Here is a 19,024-nt window from a genome sequence, read left to right as displayed (position 1 = left end):
ATGTGCAAATTGTGAACATGAACAAGAGAACCTCGAGAAGAAGCAGCAACAAGGTTCATGGCACAAGGCACAACAAGAAGTCTACAAAGTAGGGACAAAGGTGCGTGGCACGGACAAAACCCACATAGCCAACAAGTAATCTTGGAGAGGGCCCATAAGATTGATAAAAAGGCTTCATTTTGAGGGGAAGTGTAACAATGTGATGATGGACTCATACATAAGGGGGAGATTATTGAGTATATATGTGTAAGTGTAAAATGATAGAAGTCCTACATTGAAAAGATCTAAGAAGTATGATCGGTTAATATAGTAGTGTTGAGCTCAAATCCATAGGCTTAAGCTTTTTAGCTATGCGGTGTCTCAACATGCTATGTTACAAGCTTTTCGGTTATGCGGTGTTTGGGTCATTTTTACTTTTTTGGGGGCGGTTGGGAAGGGAGAATTCAACAACGACATAAATCAAATTGCAAGTCAAAATGTTACGAGTTTTCCATCCCACATACCTTCTGAGACTGAAATCCTATATCCAGAAGACATCTTACCCTCATATACATTCAACAATTGAGGAACATCATCCCGAAATCTGATCACAAACTTCTCCAAAAACTTCCTCTCAGTCGTATGCATAAGAGTCCCTACGGCCAAGTTATTCTTAACGAAGCCCTTTGCTTGCAAAATTTGAACACAACACCGAGGGATAATTCTCTTTTCCAAGCTTTATTTTATAACAGAAGGATTTGTAGCAATATTTGCTGATGGCCAACCAATTTTGTTCACGAGGAAATCCATTGTCTTCGTGATATTCTCTTCTGAAGATAGCACACAACTTGAAAACCTTTTAAGCGCTGCGAGGGCCATGTCCTTTGACCAACCCCACCTCTTATAAAGCTCAAATCTTGATTCCTGCTTTGGTTTACTCATCTTCAATAACATCTAGATTGCCTCGACAAACGCTGTTTTCAATGGGTCGAATCTCATTTCCATTACCTGGTGGACAGCCTCAACAAACCTAGTATGCTTAATAAAAGCTGAAGAGGGATAATTAGTTACCAGGAAAGAGATTGTAGATGGAGGAGGCGCTCCAAGTTGTCTCAAAAGAGCAATGTTAGGAGCCATAGTATTCGTTACATTACTTAGAAAAGCTCGTGGTGAGCGCTTGAAAAAAAATAAAAAGTGAATAATGTGATATAAAAAGTGAAAAAAGTTAGAATGTTTTGATATTGATTTTTTTGGGAAATGGTGATAAACAGTAACAACGGAAAAAGGAAATGCTCTGCCAAACAAAGCTCCCTCTTTGGCAGCCTTGGAATGATCTTGTTCTTATTGTTGTCACGAGCTGCATTTCCAGCCAACTCCAGCACTTTCACACACATTTATGCACAATGACTTCATCATCAAGAACGAAAACTAGATGCTGAAATTGAAGCAGGAGAGAACAGAAAAATATCAGAAGCAAAGAAACACACCATCTCACTTCGCAATCAAACACATACTAAAATCTCCAGATTAAATAGCCATTTTGATAAGTTTTCAGAAATTTATGAAAGGTCAAACCCACATGGAAAATATTAAAAGCTACAAAATTTCGACATGTTATCTAGGAAAAATTACCAAATGAAACAATGGGTTCGTCCAAGAAAAAATCAGCTACTATAAAAGGCAATATATCCATTTTCTGTCCTAAATTTGCAGGAAAGCAAACATACATCTAGAGCAATAAACACAAACATCAACTACCAAATTATAACACAGCCATGATTTGAGCAAAACAACCCACATCTAATTAAGCAAAATCACAGATCTGAGAGCTAGAGCAAGTAAAAGCTAAAAATAAAGTTTAACCATAGACACAAAGAGTGTGCGGTATTACTTCAGCAGCTAGGTACTCTAGCATATCAGCAGAATACTGATAGGAAAGAAACAGAAAAAAAAAAAAAAAAATAGAAATAGAAACAATACCAAGTTCTAAAGCATGCAAAAACGAAATTGAAACAAATGAATACAGCATAAATGCAAGTCAATCAGAGAAGGGCAAAACAAACAGACATAAATTAATGGAATGGGTAAACCTTGACACCAGCGATATATCAGGCGGTGTTGTCCAGAAGCTATACATATTGATCTTTGTTCTTTTTACATTGAAAGTTGAAACTGGTATCATCTTTTCGTAGAAAAGAGCAAAAGAGAGAGTGATATTTACAGTTCATAGATGCTCTCTCTACTGTTCGGAACTTCAAAATCGAGTATCCAAAACATTGAAAGAACAAACATTTATCAAATTTTACCCAACCTATTTGATTTAAATGGAAAAATCAAATGGAGAAAAAAGGAGTCCATCGAAAACCAGATATTGGCCAACTTCAACATACATTTGGGCATGGTTTCATAGTAAAACGGGAGAAAGAAGGATTATCAACAAATAAAAAAGGATTATCAACAACACAGGTCTATCAGCCTAGTGTTTACCCAATCTGTTCTACATTATTTTGAACCAACACCCATTATTTTTGCTATTCAACAAGAGAATACACTTCCTAGCTTACAAGCCGATTCACAGTAATAACACCTGGTCCCCTAGCTGACCTAATCAATTGGTTTTTACATGTATTTTCGAGGTGTCTGATGTAAGTAAAGATTCCATTTGGAGCAAGGAGGGAATGTTTTGTCATTTTCTGTCAATTTGTCAAGATAAATTCTAAATGCAGGGCAGAACACAGTGGATTGATAACAAAGACTACATTAAGAAAAACACATTCTCAAAAAGAGTGTCAATGAACAGTGGGTCATGTCTGTCATGACTCATGAATTGCTCACAGTAGATTGATTATCGTAGTCTCTATATTCCATTAAAGAGATTCGAACAAGCATAGGAACCATCAAAAAACACAAAACCAATCACATTAAGCATATTGAGAAATACACATTCTCATGATACAATCATCTTGGCAAAGCTAGGATGTTCCATAACACTGAACAATAGGCTGTGAGAAAAAACAAATGTCATAAAAATCAGTCATTGCCTGTATTTCAGGGGTGTTTGGGAAGGGGAATTCAAACACAAGTGGTGATATGTGAGTAAGGATTTTGTTTGGAATCTAAAACTATGTCATAGCATAATGATTGGTACTTTTGACTTGGACATCACATTGTCCATGTAAAAACAAATGCAATGCCCAATAACTTACTATTTAGCCGGACAATACCCAATAAATTGAAAACGCTATAACTGCCAACAATGACACAAATCAAATTGGAAGTCAAAATGTTACAAGTTTTCCTTCTCAGAGTGAAATCCAATATCCAGAAGACATCTTACCCTGATATACATTCAACAATTCAGGAACATCATCCCGAAATCTTTTCACAAACTTCTCCAAAAATATCCTCTCAGTCGGCAGCAAGAAAGTCCCCACGGCCAAGTTATTCTTAACCAAACCCTTTGCTTGCAAAATTTGAACAACGTAACACCGAGGGATAATTCTCTTTTCCAAGCTTAAAGATATAACAGAAGGATGTTTAGCAATATTTGCTGATGGCCAACCAATTTTGTTCACAAGGAAATCCATTGTTTTCGTGATCTTCTCTTCTGAAGATAGCATACAATTTGGAAACCTTTTAAATGCTGCGAGGGACATGTCCTTTGACCAACCCCACCTCTTATAAAGCTCCAATCTTGATTCCAGCTTTGGTTTACTCATCTTCAATAACACTCGGATTGCCAGGACAAACACCGTTTTCATGGGATCGAATCCCATTTCCTTCACCTGGTGGACAGCCTCAACAAACTTCGTATGCTTAATAAACGCTTCAGAGGGAAAATTAATAACCAGCAAAGAGATTGTAGATGGAGGCGCTCCAAGTTGTCTCAAAAGTGCAATGTTAGGAGCCATAGTATTCGTTTCATCACATAGAAAAGACCGCGGTGAGCGCTTGAAGGTTTTCAGGACTTTCTCGTCGACAAGAAGTACACTCTTGAGGAAATCATAGCAGGGGATAAGACGTTTCTTTAAGTTGCTTTTGAACAGCAATGGGTTTGACGAGAGGATAGTAATGAGTTCAGAGCTCGAAACCCCTATGGAACGCAAAAGCTCAATCTTGGGCAAAAGGGTCTTCTCAGGATCAGATAAAAGAATCAGGGGATGAATCCTAACGATTTTGGAGATCTGGGCATTGCTGAATCCATTCTCTTTGAAAAGATTCAGCACTGAGTCTGGTCTCTCTGGGCTCTGAAATAGTACCCTATGGCTCTGGGATGCTAAAATTGCAGATTTTGTGGACAACCCACAAGAGTTTACGAGGTAAGACACTGCAAAAGAAAGTTTTTCCTCTTCTTCTGGTTTTTGATTAGATTCAGATAAACTACCTACTGATGTAAACGATTTGGCAATAAAGAAACCATTTTTCTGAAGAAAACCCAAATGGGTCCTCCTGTGTTTGAGTGGTAGTAGCTGTCTTAAACAGAGAAAACCATACATAACTGACTCACCAAAAGTTTTCCTCCGACAGCTTCAACTGGGCTCCTGTAATTCCTTCAGAGAAAACGGCCCTCTGAAGACTTCGAACTCTTCATGCGCTGCTAATCTGAGGGACCTAGCGAAGTTATAAAAAGAAAAGAAAAGCAAAGAAAAAAGCTTTATTTGTACTGGAAATATGTTGCTCGAGGACGGAAACCAACACGAACGTACAGCTATTTATATAAAAAGAGGACAGAGGAGCGAATGAAATCGACACAAATCATTGTTTTAGACTGGTAACTCAACTAAATGAGATGTTTATGTTGGCCCAGTGGATTTTGGGTGCGTTTGGGAGTGCGTTTTTAAAAAAATAATCTGTGATTTTAAATCAAATCGCAACTTTAAGGTGTTTGAGATTGCGATTTTAAAAACGCAAATTTTAAAATCGCAAAAAAATCTGCGATTTCCATAAGCTGATTAGAGGGTGCTTATTTGAAAAAGTGCGAATTTAAAACAAAATCACGATTTCTATTAAAAAGATATTTGGCACAATAGTTACATTTTTTAGAACGAGAATAAAAAAAATACCAAGAATATCCACCTAAAATATATTAAAACCCTTCTTTTCTTTTTTTTTTTTTTTTTTTTCTTCATCCTCTCTGTCTTGTTCATCCTTATTGGTAATTTGGTCATGAAACCGCAATTATATGCTAATGTTATCCAAACACTCAATTGATAAAAAAAGTACTTTTTAGTATGTTTTACCAAACGTCTATGCGATTTTAAAAACGCAATTTTTAAAAACACAATTTTTAAAATCGCACTTATTAAAATCGCACTCCCAAACGGGCCCAAGTTGCAATTCATCAGTATACTGAAATTAGGGTTCCGTTTGTATTGACATAAAATGTTACTCGTTGAAAAATGATTTTGGCATTTTGCTAGTACGAAAAATTAGTGACAACAAGTAACAACAGTGGCCAAAAACGACGGGTGATTCCTGGCAACTTCCAACGAAGTTCGATGGCGGATTCCTATGACAGTTGACGACAAATTCCGGTAGGGAGCGGCGGTGGGTGACTTCTGAAAACGGATTCCGACGGGCAAAGATTTCAATCAACCTTCGTATGGGGTAGAGAATAGACTACGAGAGAAAGTTTGTGCGAAAAGGAAAAGTTTAAACTTGAAAAATAATTTATAATTTAAAAAAAGGGAACACAATTTACATAAATTGACCGCAATTTACGGTTATATCAAACACTGAAAAAAATAAGGAAAAAAGTTTTTCAAAAACATTTTACATTGAAACGAGCGGAGCGGATGATGTTATCTCAATTAGGTCAAAGCAACTTTCAATATAATCTTTCATGTACGTTTGATATTTTTTGCACAATCACATACCTTCTTTAGTTCAACCATGAGATGAGCTACACAAAGTCAGGCTGCTTCTTTTTTTTTTTTTTTTTTTTTATAGAAGCGATTGGAAATAATTGAAAACCGGGCCCACCGGGGCGGTTACCAATTTTTACATTTTCAAACATCTAATTATAACTGGTAACTGGGTGTATATATATTAATATATTTCTTTTTTAAAAACGTAAATTGGTGTTGTTTTACTCTAGGAATATCTATTATTATTATTATTATTTTTTAGAACAACCATAACAAAGTCTAGCTTTTTGTGCCAAAAAAGCCTAATTGTTTTTAAAAAATGGTCAAAAATGTCTAAATTAAGCCCAATATCCAAAATTGGCCCAAAATGCCGAATTTTTTAAAGACCCGGTTACTAGTCTAGATAACCACCTACCAACTGGTAACTGGCGGTTATTATAGAAATGGGTAACGGGTGCCGGTTTTTTAATTTGACCAATTGATTACACCTAGTTCCGATTAGTGGTTTTAGGCAATACCTGCTAACTGGAACCAGGTTTTCACCCCTACTCATTGCTCCACTCCTTTAGATGTCTTTTGAAACCACCATTAAATTTGAAATGAATCTTTATTGCATTTTAATCTAATGATAGTTTTAAAAGCCACTTATAAAAGTGTGAAAATAAGTGTAAGAAAGTAGAAGTGTGTGTAGCATCTTTTTAGTAGCATTACATCAAAAAAAAACTGTATGTTGCATTTATAGTTCACAAGGGAACTACTAATTGGGTTGCTTTTGCCATAATCTGTAAGAGCACTCTCATGCCCTTAAATGCAAGTAAAACTTCCAAAAGGCCGTTTTGGTGCTCCTTAAATCAAAGGAACCAAAAATGCTATCCTAAAGTTGCCATTATTTTTGTTAGAAGAATGTATTAGGGTTTGAGAGTAGTTTAGTCATTGTTATATTTCTTTAAACTTATATAATAATAGGTTTGAGGTTGACTACGTTAGAATGTACGAGCCTGCTCTTTCTTTCCTCTTTCTTTCTAACCTTTTTTCATGTAAACCTCTCAACATGGCATCAAAGCCTAGGGTTTATATTTTTCTTTATATTTTGTATTTATCTCCATTCAATTTTATTTTCCTTCTCCTTTTTCCCTTTTCTTTTTCTCTCTCGTCCCATTCGTGTTGCTACTGATCGAAGGAAATTGCATTCTTGGGCTTCTTGTCCGCGGAAGGAGATGGCGCCGAGTTCACCATCGTCAATGTCTTAATTCATGTTGATGCCACTAATATTAAGATACTTCTCTTTATTCTTGTCTGCCGAATTATTGAGCCATAATCTTCAAGTTTTAGGCCTTGTTTGGTAAAGGGGTTGGAGTTGGCTTAGACACTGTTCATCACCATTTCCCAAAAAAATCAACATCAAAACATTTTCACATTTTCACTTTTTATGTCACATCATTCACTTTTTATTATTATTCAAATAAAAAAATCACTACAAAACAAAACTTTTTCACTTTTCCATACCACTTTTTTTCACTTTTTTTATACAAAACATTCTTACTTTTTTTTTTTACATCAATCTACATCAATTACAGTGTCTAGGCCAACCCATTTACCAAACACCACCTAAAGCGCACTTGCCTATATATTTGGGAACAACGTTGCCTCATCATTTCACACTCTAACCATCTCACTCGCCCTTTTTTCTTTCTTTGGTGCTTGTTTCTTCATTTTTCCTTCATATATATCCGTCTCCCCATTATGTTAAAGTATTTGATTAAATGATTAAATTTACCTCTTCCTATAAGCTTAAACTTTTAGGAAAACTGGTAATTTAACATGGTATCAGAGCCAAAGGTCCTGAGATTGAACCTTGACTCCGTCAATTTCACTTTCCATTTCAATTAAATATTCCACGTGTTGGGTCTCACCTATTAAAAAGAGAGTTTGAGCTCACACGTGAGGGGGAGTGTTAAAGTATTGATTAAGTGATTAAATTTACCTCTTCCTATAAACTTAAGTTTTTGGGATAATGATAATTTAACACATTACACTCTTCTCTCTCTCTCTCTCTCTCTCTCTCTATCTCTCTCTCATAGTTGCTCATTTTGGACATATCGACTTGAAGTAACTTTCACGACAAAAGCAGTGACTCACGACTGTCATTGCCACCGTTTTCACTGTGGATTCAACTCGGTAATTTCGCCATATCTCACTGTTTTTAACTCCATTACCCATTGATTATTCCTTTTACTTGGGATGCTTGAGCTTTTTCTCTTATTTCGTTATCGGTGTATAGCTGTGAAAATTTAGCAAAGGAATTCGTGATGGGTGTAGGAGGTAGTTGTTATGATTTATTTTTGGGGGTTTAGATTGGTTTTTGGGTCATTGAGATATATTTTATAATTTACTCTAAAAAACGATATAGTATGGGGGACATTGCCAATTGGTTGATAGTTTAAAGGGGATCTGTTTCTTTTGGACTTGCCAAGCCAATGACGCGCCTATCCCCCACCTTCTCCAGCCTCTCCGCCACCTGTCGCCGCCCTCCTTGTCTCAACACTACCACCACGTGCTAGTGCATGGCCTACTCGCGCCGAAGTGGGAGCTTCACTTTCATGCACGTGCTCCATATGAGCGGTTGTTGCTTCACCTCCACTGATGCTGCTGTCTACTGGTTTTGTGTTTTTTCTATATTTTAATTTGGTTTTTTGTAGTTTCTTTGTAACTTGTTTGAATAAGGATTGTCCAGACCATTGAGTTGTGAATATGAATAGTTTCCTAGCTTTCAGGTTAAGGATGATGAGTTTTGGTATGAGGTTTTCTAGGAATATAAGCTACATATGCATTGAGTTAAGTCTGTCTAGATTAGATATGTACTTACAACTGAAGATTAGTCATGGGTTAGTGGATATTGATGTCATAGATAGGTCTTGAATGTCAGATTATTATATATATATCTATAACTTGTAACTTCGTAGTTTTGACTATGATTTTCTCAGAGCTTTTGCTTTGTGATGTAAGAGTTTTATGATCATGATCCTTCATCAATTAATGAGACTGGAATGATTTCCCCTTAAAAAAAAAAAAAGAATATAGAAAATTTTCAAAGTGCATAAAACTCCAATTGTTTGCATTGTACATATTATTTTATTTTTCTGAAATAACACTCAGCAACAAACTAAGGGTTGTGATTTTTTTTTTTTAATGTTTTTATTTTTTTTTTCCTGGGCAAGGTTTGTTGTGATTAATTTGTTTGTCTTTGGAACTTTGACAATGGCAATAAAGACAAAATTCTTCATTTCACATTTGTGATTAATACCTTGAGCCTCATTTATGTGGATGCAAATATTGATGTTGAAATAACACTCTCCAACAAACTAAAGGTTGTTGTGTTTTTCGTTTGCTGGGCAAGGTTTGTTGTGATTAATTTTTTTTTTTTTTTTTTTTTTTTTTGGAACTTTGGCAATGGCAATAAAGACAAAAAATTCTTCATTTTAAAATTTTTATTAATACCTTCAACCTCTTTTATGAGGATGCAAATATTGATGTTGAAACAACACTTTCCAACAAACTTAGGGTTGTTGTGTTTTTTGTTTCCTGGGCAAGGTTTGTTGTGATTAATTTGTTTGTTTTTGGAATTTTGGCAACAAAAATAAAAACAAAAAAGTATGCATTTCACTTTTTCTCTTAATACCTTCAGCCTCATTTATGAGGATGGAAATTGATACTGAAATAACACTCTCCAACAAACTAAGGGTTGTTCTTATTTATTTATTTATTTTTGGTAAGGTTTGTAGTGATTAATTCATTTGGTTTTAGAACTTTGACTTATCCCAAAGAAAGTATGCATTTGACTTGTTAGAAGAGAGTTCTTTTGGGTTCTCGACCAGTTGATGTTTCAATGGATCCAAATAAGAAATTACTAAAGGATGAAGTTGAATTATTTGAGGATCCTAGCAAGTACTGTTGTCTAGATGGGAAGTTGAACTATCTTACTATCACCAGGCCAGATATTTCATATGCCGTTAATGTTGTTAGTCTTTTCTTGGAGGCTCCTCGGGTTTCACATTGGGAAGTCGTTGCTCTCATTATTTAGTATGTAAAGAGACAACCTGGTCTAGGAATATTGTACAAACCAAATGGATATCTTAAGGTAGAAGGTTTTACTGATGCAGATTGAGCAGGTTCTCCTTCAAATAGACGGTCTATTACAGGATATTGCACATTCTTCGACGGTAATCTTGTAACTTGAAAGAATAAGAAACAGATAGTGGTGGCACAATCTAGTGTTGAAGCAAAGTACAGGGCAATGGCTCATACGGCTACTCAGTTGACATGGTTACAACAATTCCTTCAAGATATTGGTTTCTCAACACCTACTCCTATCCCATTATCTTGTGATATCTAGGCTACTATACATATTGCATCTAATCCAATTTTTCATGAATGGCTAAACATATTTAGGTTAATTGTCATTATATTCGAGACAAAATACTCGATGGAGATATATTTACAACATTCGTGAAGTCTGGAGTCTAGTTAGATGATGCTTACAAAATTTTTATGTCGTAGCTGATTAGAGTTTATTTGTTGCAAGCTGGGTTTATATGATATATATGCTCCAGCTTCAGGGGGGGTGATAGAAGAATGTATTAGGGTTTGAGGATAGTTTGGTCATTGTAATATTTCTTTAAGCTTATATAATAATATATTTGAGCATGGCTACGTTATAACGTACGGGCCTCCTCTTTCTCTCTAATCTTTTGATGCAAACCTTTCAACAATTTTATTTTTTTTAAAAAAAAAATGATTCTCTTTCCTCTTATCATTTATTTAAAAAAAATATTTAAATGATTTTCTCTTTTGTCTCTATTTCTCCTAATATTTATTTGATAGACTATTTGAACTAAGAAAATGTTAGGGGTACTAAATCTTTTACTAACATAGGTTTACTAAACTGATATGTAGCTCATTCATTAGTACTTGTTACATTTCTCTTAATTAATTGTTTTTTTTTTTTTTTTTTTTTTCAATGAATGAGTTACACATCAATTTAGTAAGCTTCTGTTAGTAAAAGATTTAGTACCCCTAGCATTTTTCTTCAACCAAATAAAAAAATAATAAAGGAAGCTATCGTAAAATCTATTTGAATAGAAAAACAAAAAGTAGTTTAGTTATCTAAATTTAAAGAAAGTCTAAAAGAAGCCAGTCTTAGCTCTAAAAATGTTGACATGTGAGAGAAACAATTGAATTCTACACTATTTATGAGTCCACTCTAACTTCAAGGATGTTTTTGGCATTTACAGTATAGGAGGGATTTTGACAGATACATGCAATAACACACAACTACATACTTGCATTTGTCTTAATTATTATTGAGACTCCGTTTATTTCCGCGTAAAATGTTTTTTTTGTTAGAAAGTGTTTTGAGTAAAATCTCTTTTCAGAAAAATGATTTCAATGAAAAAAAATTTTATATTTCATGCGAGTAATCACTAAATACATGTAATGAACCAAATGGTTTCATCCATTAATTTCAGAGAAAATCCTAACAAAGAGGTTACAAGATCTTTCAAAATCATCAATTTTGCCCTACACAAATAACAAAAAACAAGATCCATCCTACACCTAGATTACATACAAATGAAAAAGAAGCAACTCGATTGACTAGAGAAAGCGAAGCCTTCTTTAGAGCTTGGTGGCCCTGGATGGAGACTTGGACTCTTTGGCAGCCTTCTCCGCCATCTTATTGTTGGGAAGGACACCGCCATGAGCAACGGTAACTTCCCAAGCTCTGCATCGTTCCTCACAGCCAGCAGAACATGCCATGGAATGATCTTGTTCTTCTTGTTGTCACGAGCTGCATATCCAGCCAACTCCAGCACTTTCACACACATTTATCAGAAGCAAGAACGAAAACAAATGCTGAAATTGAAGCAGTAGAGAATAGAAAAATATCAGAAGCAAAGAAACACACCATCTCACTTCGCAATCAAACACATACTAAAATCTCCAGATTAAATAGCCATTTTGATAAGTTTTCAGAAATTTATGAAAGGTCAAACCCACATGGAAAATATTAAAAGCTGCAAAATTTTGACATGTTATCTCGGAAAAATTACCAAATGAAACAATGGATTCGTCCAAGAAAAAAATCAGCTACTAATTTATGAAAGGTCAAACCCACATGGAAAATATTAAAAGCTGCAAAATTTCGACATGTTATCTCGGAAAAATTACCAAATGAAACAATGGGTTCGTCCAAGAAAAAATCAGCTACTATAAAGGCAATATATCCATTTTCTGTCCAACATTTCCAGGAAAGCAAACATACATCTAGAGCAATAAACACAAACATCAACTACCAAATTATAACACAGCCATGACTTGAGCAAAACAACCCACATCTAATTAAGCAAAATCACAGATCTGAGAGCTAGAGCAAGTAAAAGCTAAAAATAAAGTTTAACCATAGACACAGAGAGTGTGTGGTATTACTTCAGCAGCTAGGCACTCTAGCATATCAGCAGAATACTGATAGGAAAGAAATAGAAAAAAAAAAAAATAGAAATAGAAACAATACCAAGTTCTAAAGCATGCAAAAACGAAATTGAAACAAATGAATACAGCATAAATGCAAGTCAATGAGAGAAGGGCAAAACAAACCGACATAAATTAATGGAATGGGTAAACCTTGACACCAGCGATATATCAGGCGGTGTTGTCCAGAAGCTATACATATTGATCTTTGTTCTTTTTACATTGAAAGTTGAAACTGGTATCATCTTTTCTTAGGAAAGAGCAAAAGAGAAAGTGATATTTACAGTTCATAGATGCTCTCTCTACTGTTCAGAAATTCAAAATTGAGTATCCATAACATTGAAAGAACAAACATATATATCAAATTTTACCCAACCTATTTGATTTAAATGGAAAAATCAAATGGAGAAAAAAGGAGTCCATCGAAAACCAGATATTGGCCAACTTCAGAATACATTTGGGCATGGTTTCATAGTAAAACGGGAGAAAGAAGGATTATCAACAAATAAAAAAGGATTATCAACAACACAAGTCTATCAGCCTAGTCTACTCAGACTTGTTAGCCTCCACAGCTTTGTTACCCAATCTGTTCCACATTGTTTTGAACCAACACTCATGATTTTTGCTATTCAACAAGAGAAAACACTTGCTAGCTTACAAGCCGATTCACAGTAATAACACCTGGCCCCCTAGCTGACCCAATCAATTGGTTTTTACATGTATTTTCGTGGTGTCTGACGTAAGTCCAGAGTCCTGGAGCAAGGAGGGAATGTGTTGTCATTTTCTGTCAATTTGCCTAGATAAATATAAATGCAGGGCAGAACACAGTTGATTGATAACAAAGACTACATTAAGAAAAACGCATTCTCAAAAGGAGTGTCAATGAACAGTGGGTCATGTCTGTCATGACTCATGAATTGCTCACAGTAGATTGATCATCGTAGTCTCTATATTCCATTACAGAGATTCGAACAAGCATAGGAACCATCAAAAAACACAAAACCAATCACATTAAGCATATTGAGAAATACACATTCTCATCAAGCTAGGATGTTCCATAACACTGAAAAATAGGCTGTGAGAAAAAACAAAAATCATAAAAATCAGTCATTGCCTGTATTTCAGGGGTGTTTGGGAAGGGGGAATTCAAACACAAGTGGTGATATGTGAGTAAGGATTTTGTTTGGAATCTAAAAACAATGTCATAACATAATATTTGGTATTTTTGACTTGGACATCAAAACAGAGCAAGATAATACAAATCCAATGCCCAATAACTTGCTTTTTGGCCAGACAATACCCAATAAATTGAAAATGCTATAACTGCCAACAATTACACAAATCAAATTGGAAGTCAAAATATTATAAGTTTCCCATCCACATACCTTCTCAGACTGAAATCCTACATCCAGAAGACATCTTACCCTGATATACATTCAACAATTCAGGAACATCATCTTGGAATCTGATCACAAACTTCTCCAAAAATATCCTCTCTGACGGTCGCAAGAAAGTCCCCACAGCCAAGTTATTCTTAACCAAACCCTTGGCTAGCAAAATTTGAACAACAGAACACCGAGGGATAATTTTGTTTTCCAAGCTTAAAGTTATAACGGAAGGATTTCTAGCTATATTTGCTGATGGCCACCCAATTTTGTTCACAAGGAAATCCATTGTTTTCGTGATCTTCTCTTCTGAAGATAGCATACAATTTGGAAAGCTTTTAAATGCAGCGAGCGCCATGTCCTTTGGCCAACCCCACCTCTTATAAAGCTCCAATCTTGATTCCAGCTTTGGTTTACTCATCTTCAACAACACTTGGATTGCCAGGACAAACACCGTTTTCGTGGGATCGAATCCCATTTCCATAACCTGGTGGACAACCTCAACAAACTTAGCATGCTTTGTAAACGCTGCAGATGGATAATTAGTTACCAGGAAAGAGATTGTCGATGGAGGCGCTCCAAGTTGTCTCAAAAGTGAAATGTTTGGAGCTACAGTTTTCGGTACATCACATAGAAAAGCCCGTGGTGAGCGCTTGAAAGTTGTCAGGACTTTCTCGTCAACAAGAAGTACACTCTTGAGGAAATCATAGCAGGGGATAAGACGTTTCTTTATGCTGCTTCTGAACAGAAATGGGTTTAAAGAGAGAATGGTAATGAGGTCAGAGCTCGAAACCCCTATGGAACGCAAAAGCTCAATCTTGGGCAAAAGGGTCTTCTCAGGATGAGATAAAAGAATCAGTGGAAGCATCCTGACGATTCGGGAGATTTGGGCATTGCTGAATCCATTCTCTTTGAAAAAATTCAGCACTGAGTCTGGTCTCTCTGGGCTCTGAAATAGTACCCTCTGGGATGCTAAAATTGCAGATTTTGTGGACAACCCACAAGAGTTGATGAGGTAAAACACTGCAAAAGAATGTTTTCCCTCTTCTTCTGGTTTTTGATTAGATTCAGATAAACTACCTACTGATGTAAACGATTTGACAATAAAGAAACCATTTTGCTGAAGAAAACCCAAATGGGTCCTTCTGTGTTTGAGTGGTAGTAGCTGTCTTGAACAGAGAAAACCAAACATAACTGACTCACCAAAAGTTTTCCTCAGACAGCTTCGACTATGCTCCTGTAATTATTAAGTAGACTTTGAACTCTTCATGAACTTCAAATCTGAGGGGGCGGTTGAGCTCCATAAAGAAATAATATGCCAAGAAAAAATGGCTTATTCGTACCCGGAATATGATCCTGCACAACGGAAACCAGCGTAACGTAAGTGGTGAGATCCGTTTGAGTAAAAGGGTATATAAAATAACAATGCCGTGTGCCGTTTAGGAGTAACGGTGAATCTAGGGCTCACAGTTTTTTAGGGGACTTGTGAAATTGAAATGAATTCGAGTCAAAATTTGTGAATTAGTATTTACAAGTATGACTCATTTAATTAAATGAATTAGATTAGAGTTGACTTATAAGTCATATGATCATGTCTCGACATGACTCAAACCTGACACTCTATACTAAAGCTAACAATGTTTCATACGACTTACGAACTTAACATGAAACTAGCAAGTTAGAATTGAGAGTTTTGACTTGTTTAATTAAATGAGTTAGATTATAGTTGATCTATATAATCTTATACTCATACACATGATTCGACATAACCTAAACAATTGAAACTAACATGCAAATACGAATTGTTACCCTTACTTTTTAATAAACACCGGTAAGGCCAAGGAGGAGAGGTTGGGTTTACAAAGGTAATGCTACGTATTATCATTTTATCCTTCTAAAGTTGACAAGGATAAAAGAAAGATAAAAGTGTTAAAGGAACAGATCTAGAAAATCTGAATTTATTGTGTAGTAAAAAGGCTGATTATGCATGATTTGAGCCTTGATTCAAGGGATGTGCTCCCTCTTCTCAAGTCTATATAATAAACTCTTTGTAAGTAGAAGATATATGGTGAAATAAAAGAATTTATTCTTCTTCTAAAATCTATCATAGTATCAAAGCGATTTGGTTAACACCTTACAATCTTAGTTTTTTCTTTGATTGCGACACAGCCCATGTGGGCTATGCTCACACAGGCAGTACCTTGTTGAAGCTTTAAGCCAACATCATCATCTTCCTCTTCTCGCAGCTTCCCTACAACCTTTAGTCAAACACCTAAGCTTCACCCTACTACACACAAAACCCATCTACCTCTCTTTCCTCTTCCCACAACTTCTTTTATTTTCATATTCAATGATGCTAGTGACCCATGTGGGGAGCCACCTGCGTCTTGAATGGGTTGTGGAGAATTTACTGATTCTTGTTTTTTGGCCGTCTCTTCCTTTAGTTTAACAATAAAATCTAAGAGCCATATATTTGGCTACTTTCAAATTTGACTGTGAATTTGCGATAAAATGCAATTTGCTATGAAATTTGACTGTCCATTAGTGGTTTTGTGACGAGATTCAACTGCCCCTTGATATTTGCGGCGAGATCCGACCGTCCCTTGGTAATTTGCAATGAGATCCGATTGCTCCTTGGTATTTGTGGCGAGATCCAACTGCCTCTTGGTGTGCTGCGGCGACATCCGACCGCCCACAGTAAACCGTCCGTTGCTGTTTTCGGCGAATTTTCAATCAGAATTGAAGCTTTTAACACATTTTCTTGTTCATGTTTTTATTTATATATGTCTATGTTCATATTTTGAACTTCAAGCTAAGACACATTGCAAACTTCAAGCCGTTTTAGTTTTTTCGGGGAATATTAAAGGAACAAATCTAGAAAATCTAAATTTATTGTTTAGTATATCTCAGAAGTCAAAAAGGACTATGTATGATTTGAGCCTTGATTCAAGGGATGTGCTCCTTATTCTCAAGTCTATATAATAAACTCTTTGTAAGCAAAAGCTATATTGTGAAATAAGATAATTCTTTCTTCTTCTAAAATCTATCAAAAAGGATAATACTTATCATTATTCATACATAAAAGCATGGGCGAGATTTTGCCATGTTAACTAGATAAAACCAAAGGTCCAAAATAGGGGAAAACAATAGTCCAACCACACTAGATCCTCAATTGGTCAGCTACATGTAAAATGATAAACAAGAAAACACAAGCAATATACAGAAGTTCACAGTTCAACAAATCGAAGCAAAAAGCACTCATAGAAATGCTAGCAGCCTCAACAAACTTAGAGCATTCCTAGAGTACTAGTTATTCATTACCTAAAATTTGATTAAAAAACTAAACTTTTTGGGGTTTAGCTAGCTACTTTTCAAAAGCGCCCCCACAACATACTCTCTAAATTTCTCTCTACTTCATTTAAATCTATAAATTTTTTGTTTCTTTATTTAATGTTCCTTTATTCTCATGGTAGTTGGAAGGTTTATTCTTATGGTAATGTATTCATCTCCCTCTTTTAGTAATTATTTTTCCTTTTAGGTAAAGTGAATGTTAAATTTGAAATTGTAATCCATTAATAGCAGATAGGATAATATTACCAAAGATTAAATAGTTAGTTTCCATAAATTACATGATAATACATCTTTTGTGAAAAGAAATTTTATACAACAGCATAATATTTACATCTCTATAGGCAAATTTGCTTAAAAGACGCCATTGGCATATCAATGAGAGATGATGTTGTATCTCTATTGGGATTTGGCTTCTATACGGTAGTGCAAACGCGATAAATTGCTTGAATGGCCCAGATTTACCAAAGAATTTTTTAACCCAAAACCAAACGGCGTACTACAAACAGTAAGACCAAAAAAATAAGTTCCGTTTATTTTCTTCCCTAAAACCATCCAAAACATAATGGCCTTCTCCGACTGCGGGATGTAGGTCAACAGCCTCATCACGGTGCTTCGGCATGATGAGACGAGGTTCTCATAGGCAGTCTCTAGGAGCTCCAAATCCATGAGGCTCGAACCCAGGTCGCACGAGCTGTTGGTGGTGGTGCATGGGTCTCTGAGAGTCTTCATGCCTTTTGGAGCCGCCAAGTGAGTGTCTCTTGGAGGATCCCAATATTCTGTCTCTCAAAATACTGTACATTATTGGTACGATGGGTGGGCTAGTTTTGTTATGTTTGTCGCTTTTTTGGGTGTGTGAGAGAGAAAAGCATGGGAGAGTGGGATTGGTGTCTGTTAGTGTTGCTTGACTTCAAAGAAAACCACGATGGTGTGACAGAGGAAGGAGATGAGACGTTGGAGAGTGACTTTTTAGATAAAAGGTGACAGTTTTATCTGTTTTTGCTTTGTATCACACCAAGCGGTTGAAGGAATTTGTATGTATGTATGTATGCGTGTATCTCTCACACACACACACACATAGACATGGAAATTTGGGAATGAAGAACAAACTGGGTTGTGGCCCGTAGGGGTATAAACGAGCTAACCTTGAGAGAGAGATGAGAATTTGGGAATGAAAGACAAGTTGGGTTGTGGCCCGTAGGGGTGTAAACAAGCCGAGCCTGAGCGAGTTTCCCTAGAGAAAGAGATAGGAATTTGGGAATGAAAGACAAGTTGGGTTGTGGTTGTGGGTTGGCCAAGAGAGCTGGCGTGGGGAAGAAAAGCAAGGAGAGTTGCTACCGGGGACATTTCCTTCTCCCCCAGCAGCTGAATTTGTCTGGCTTTAGATTCAGATCCGGAGTTCACCAAATCAAGAAAATGGTGGATCAGCTTTATCATTGGAACCATGAGCACTGAGCAGCAATAAACCATTCAAAATCCTATGTTAGAAAACAAACTCAATTATGGCATCACATGATTGAAACCCTGCAAAAACCAAACTTTCGACTATGATACCAATGCAAGAATTTGAAGTAGTACAAAGTAGAAGCAAGTAGAAGCAAACAAACTGTCCTATACACCCATGACCCATCAATCCAACAGGCGCAGATTAGATAAAAAACCAGAGCACTTTTGTCCTGTATAATATTCTCCAACTTCATTCAGATCCAAGATTCACTAACATATGTTCACAAAATTAACAACTTCTAGAGTTCAAGTTCTAAAACTACATTAATCTCATAACTAAAAATCCAAACATCCAAAGAATTAATCGAAACCAAGACTTGTAATTATCAACCAAGGCCAACCCAATTATTTCCATATCATAATAAACAAGATAAACCTCAAAAACCATACCTTTAAAAAAAATCAAAGCACTAT

The 19,024-nt window shown here is 35.9% G+C and overlaps 2 protein-coding genes and 1 pseudogene across 3 annotated transcripts; all 3 read right to left on the bottom strand.

The window, feature by feature from the left end:
- Positions 1-452: 452 nt before the first annotated feature.
- On the bottom strand, positions 453-1,116 carry LOC148587291 (uncharacterized; annotated as a pseudogene).
- LOC132176549 (uncharacterized) lies at positions 1,047-4,488 on the bottom strand. Of its 2 annotated transcripts, XM_059588793.2 has the most exons (2): positions 3,317-4,488; positions 1,047-1,414 (listed from the first exon to the last, which is right to left on the bottom strand). In XM_059588793.2, the coding sequence occupies exons 1-2, from the start codon at positions 4,473-4,475 to the stop codon at positions 1,395-1,397; spliced, it is 1,179 nt and encodes a 392-aa protein (XP_059444776.1). In that variant the 5' UTR covers positions 4,476-4,488; the 3' UTR covers positions 1,047-1,394. The 2 variants fall into 2 exon arrangements, with proteins under 2 accessions (XP_059444776.1, XP_088370068.1); XM_088513942.1 differs by lacking the exon at positions 1,047-1,414 and having other exon boundaries at positions 1,948-4,488.
- A 6,852-nt stretch (positions 4,489-11,340) lies between these two features.
- On the bottom strand, positions 11,341-15,165 carry LOC132176557 (uncharacterized). Its single transcript, XM_059588805.2, has 2 exons — positions 13,757-15,165; positions 11,341-11,756 (listed from the first exon to the last, which is right to left on the bottom strand). The coding sequence occupies exon 1, from the start codon at positions 14,946-14,948 to the stop codon at positions 13,761-13,763; it is 1,188 nt and encodes a 395-aa protein (XP_059444788.1). The 5' UTR covers positions 14,949-15,165; the 3' UTR covers positions 11,341-11,756; positions 13,757-13,760.
- Positions 15,166-19,024: the final 3,859 nt, after the last annotated feature.

The sequence above is a fragment of the Corylus avellana genome, chromosome 2 (assembly GCF_965113065.1).
Source record: "Corylus avellana chromosome 2, dhCorAvel1.hap1.2, whole genome shotgun sequence".
NCBI lineage: Eukaryota > Viridiplantae > Streptophyta > Magnoliopsida > Fagales > Betulaceae > Corylus > Corylus avellana.
This window is presented reverse-complemented; position numbering and strand designations above follow the sequence as displayed.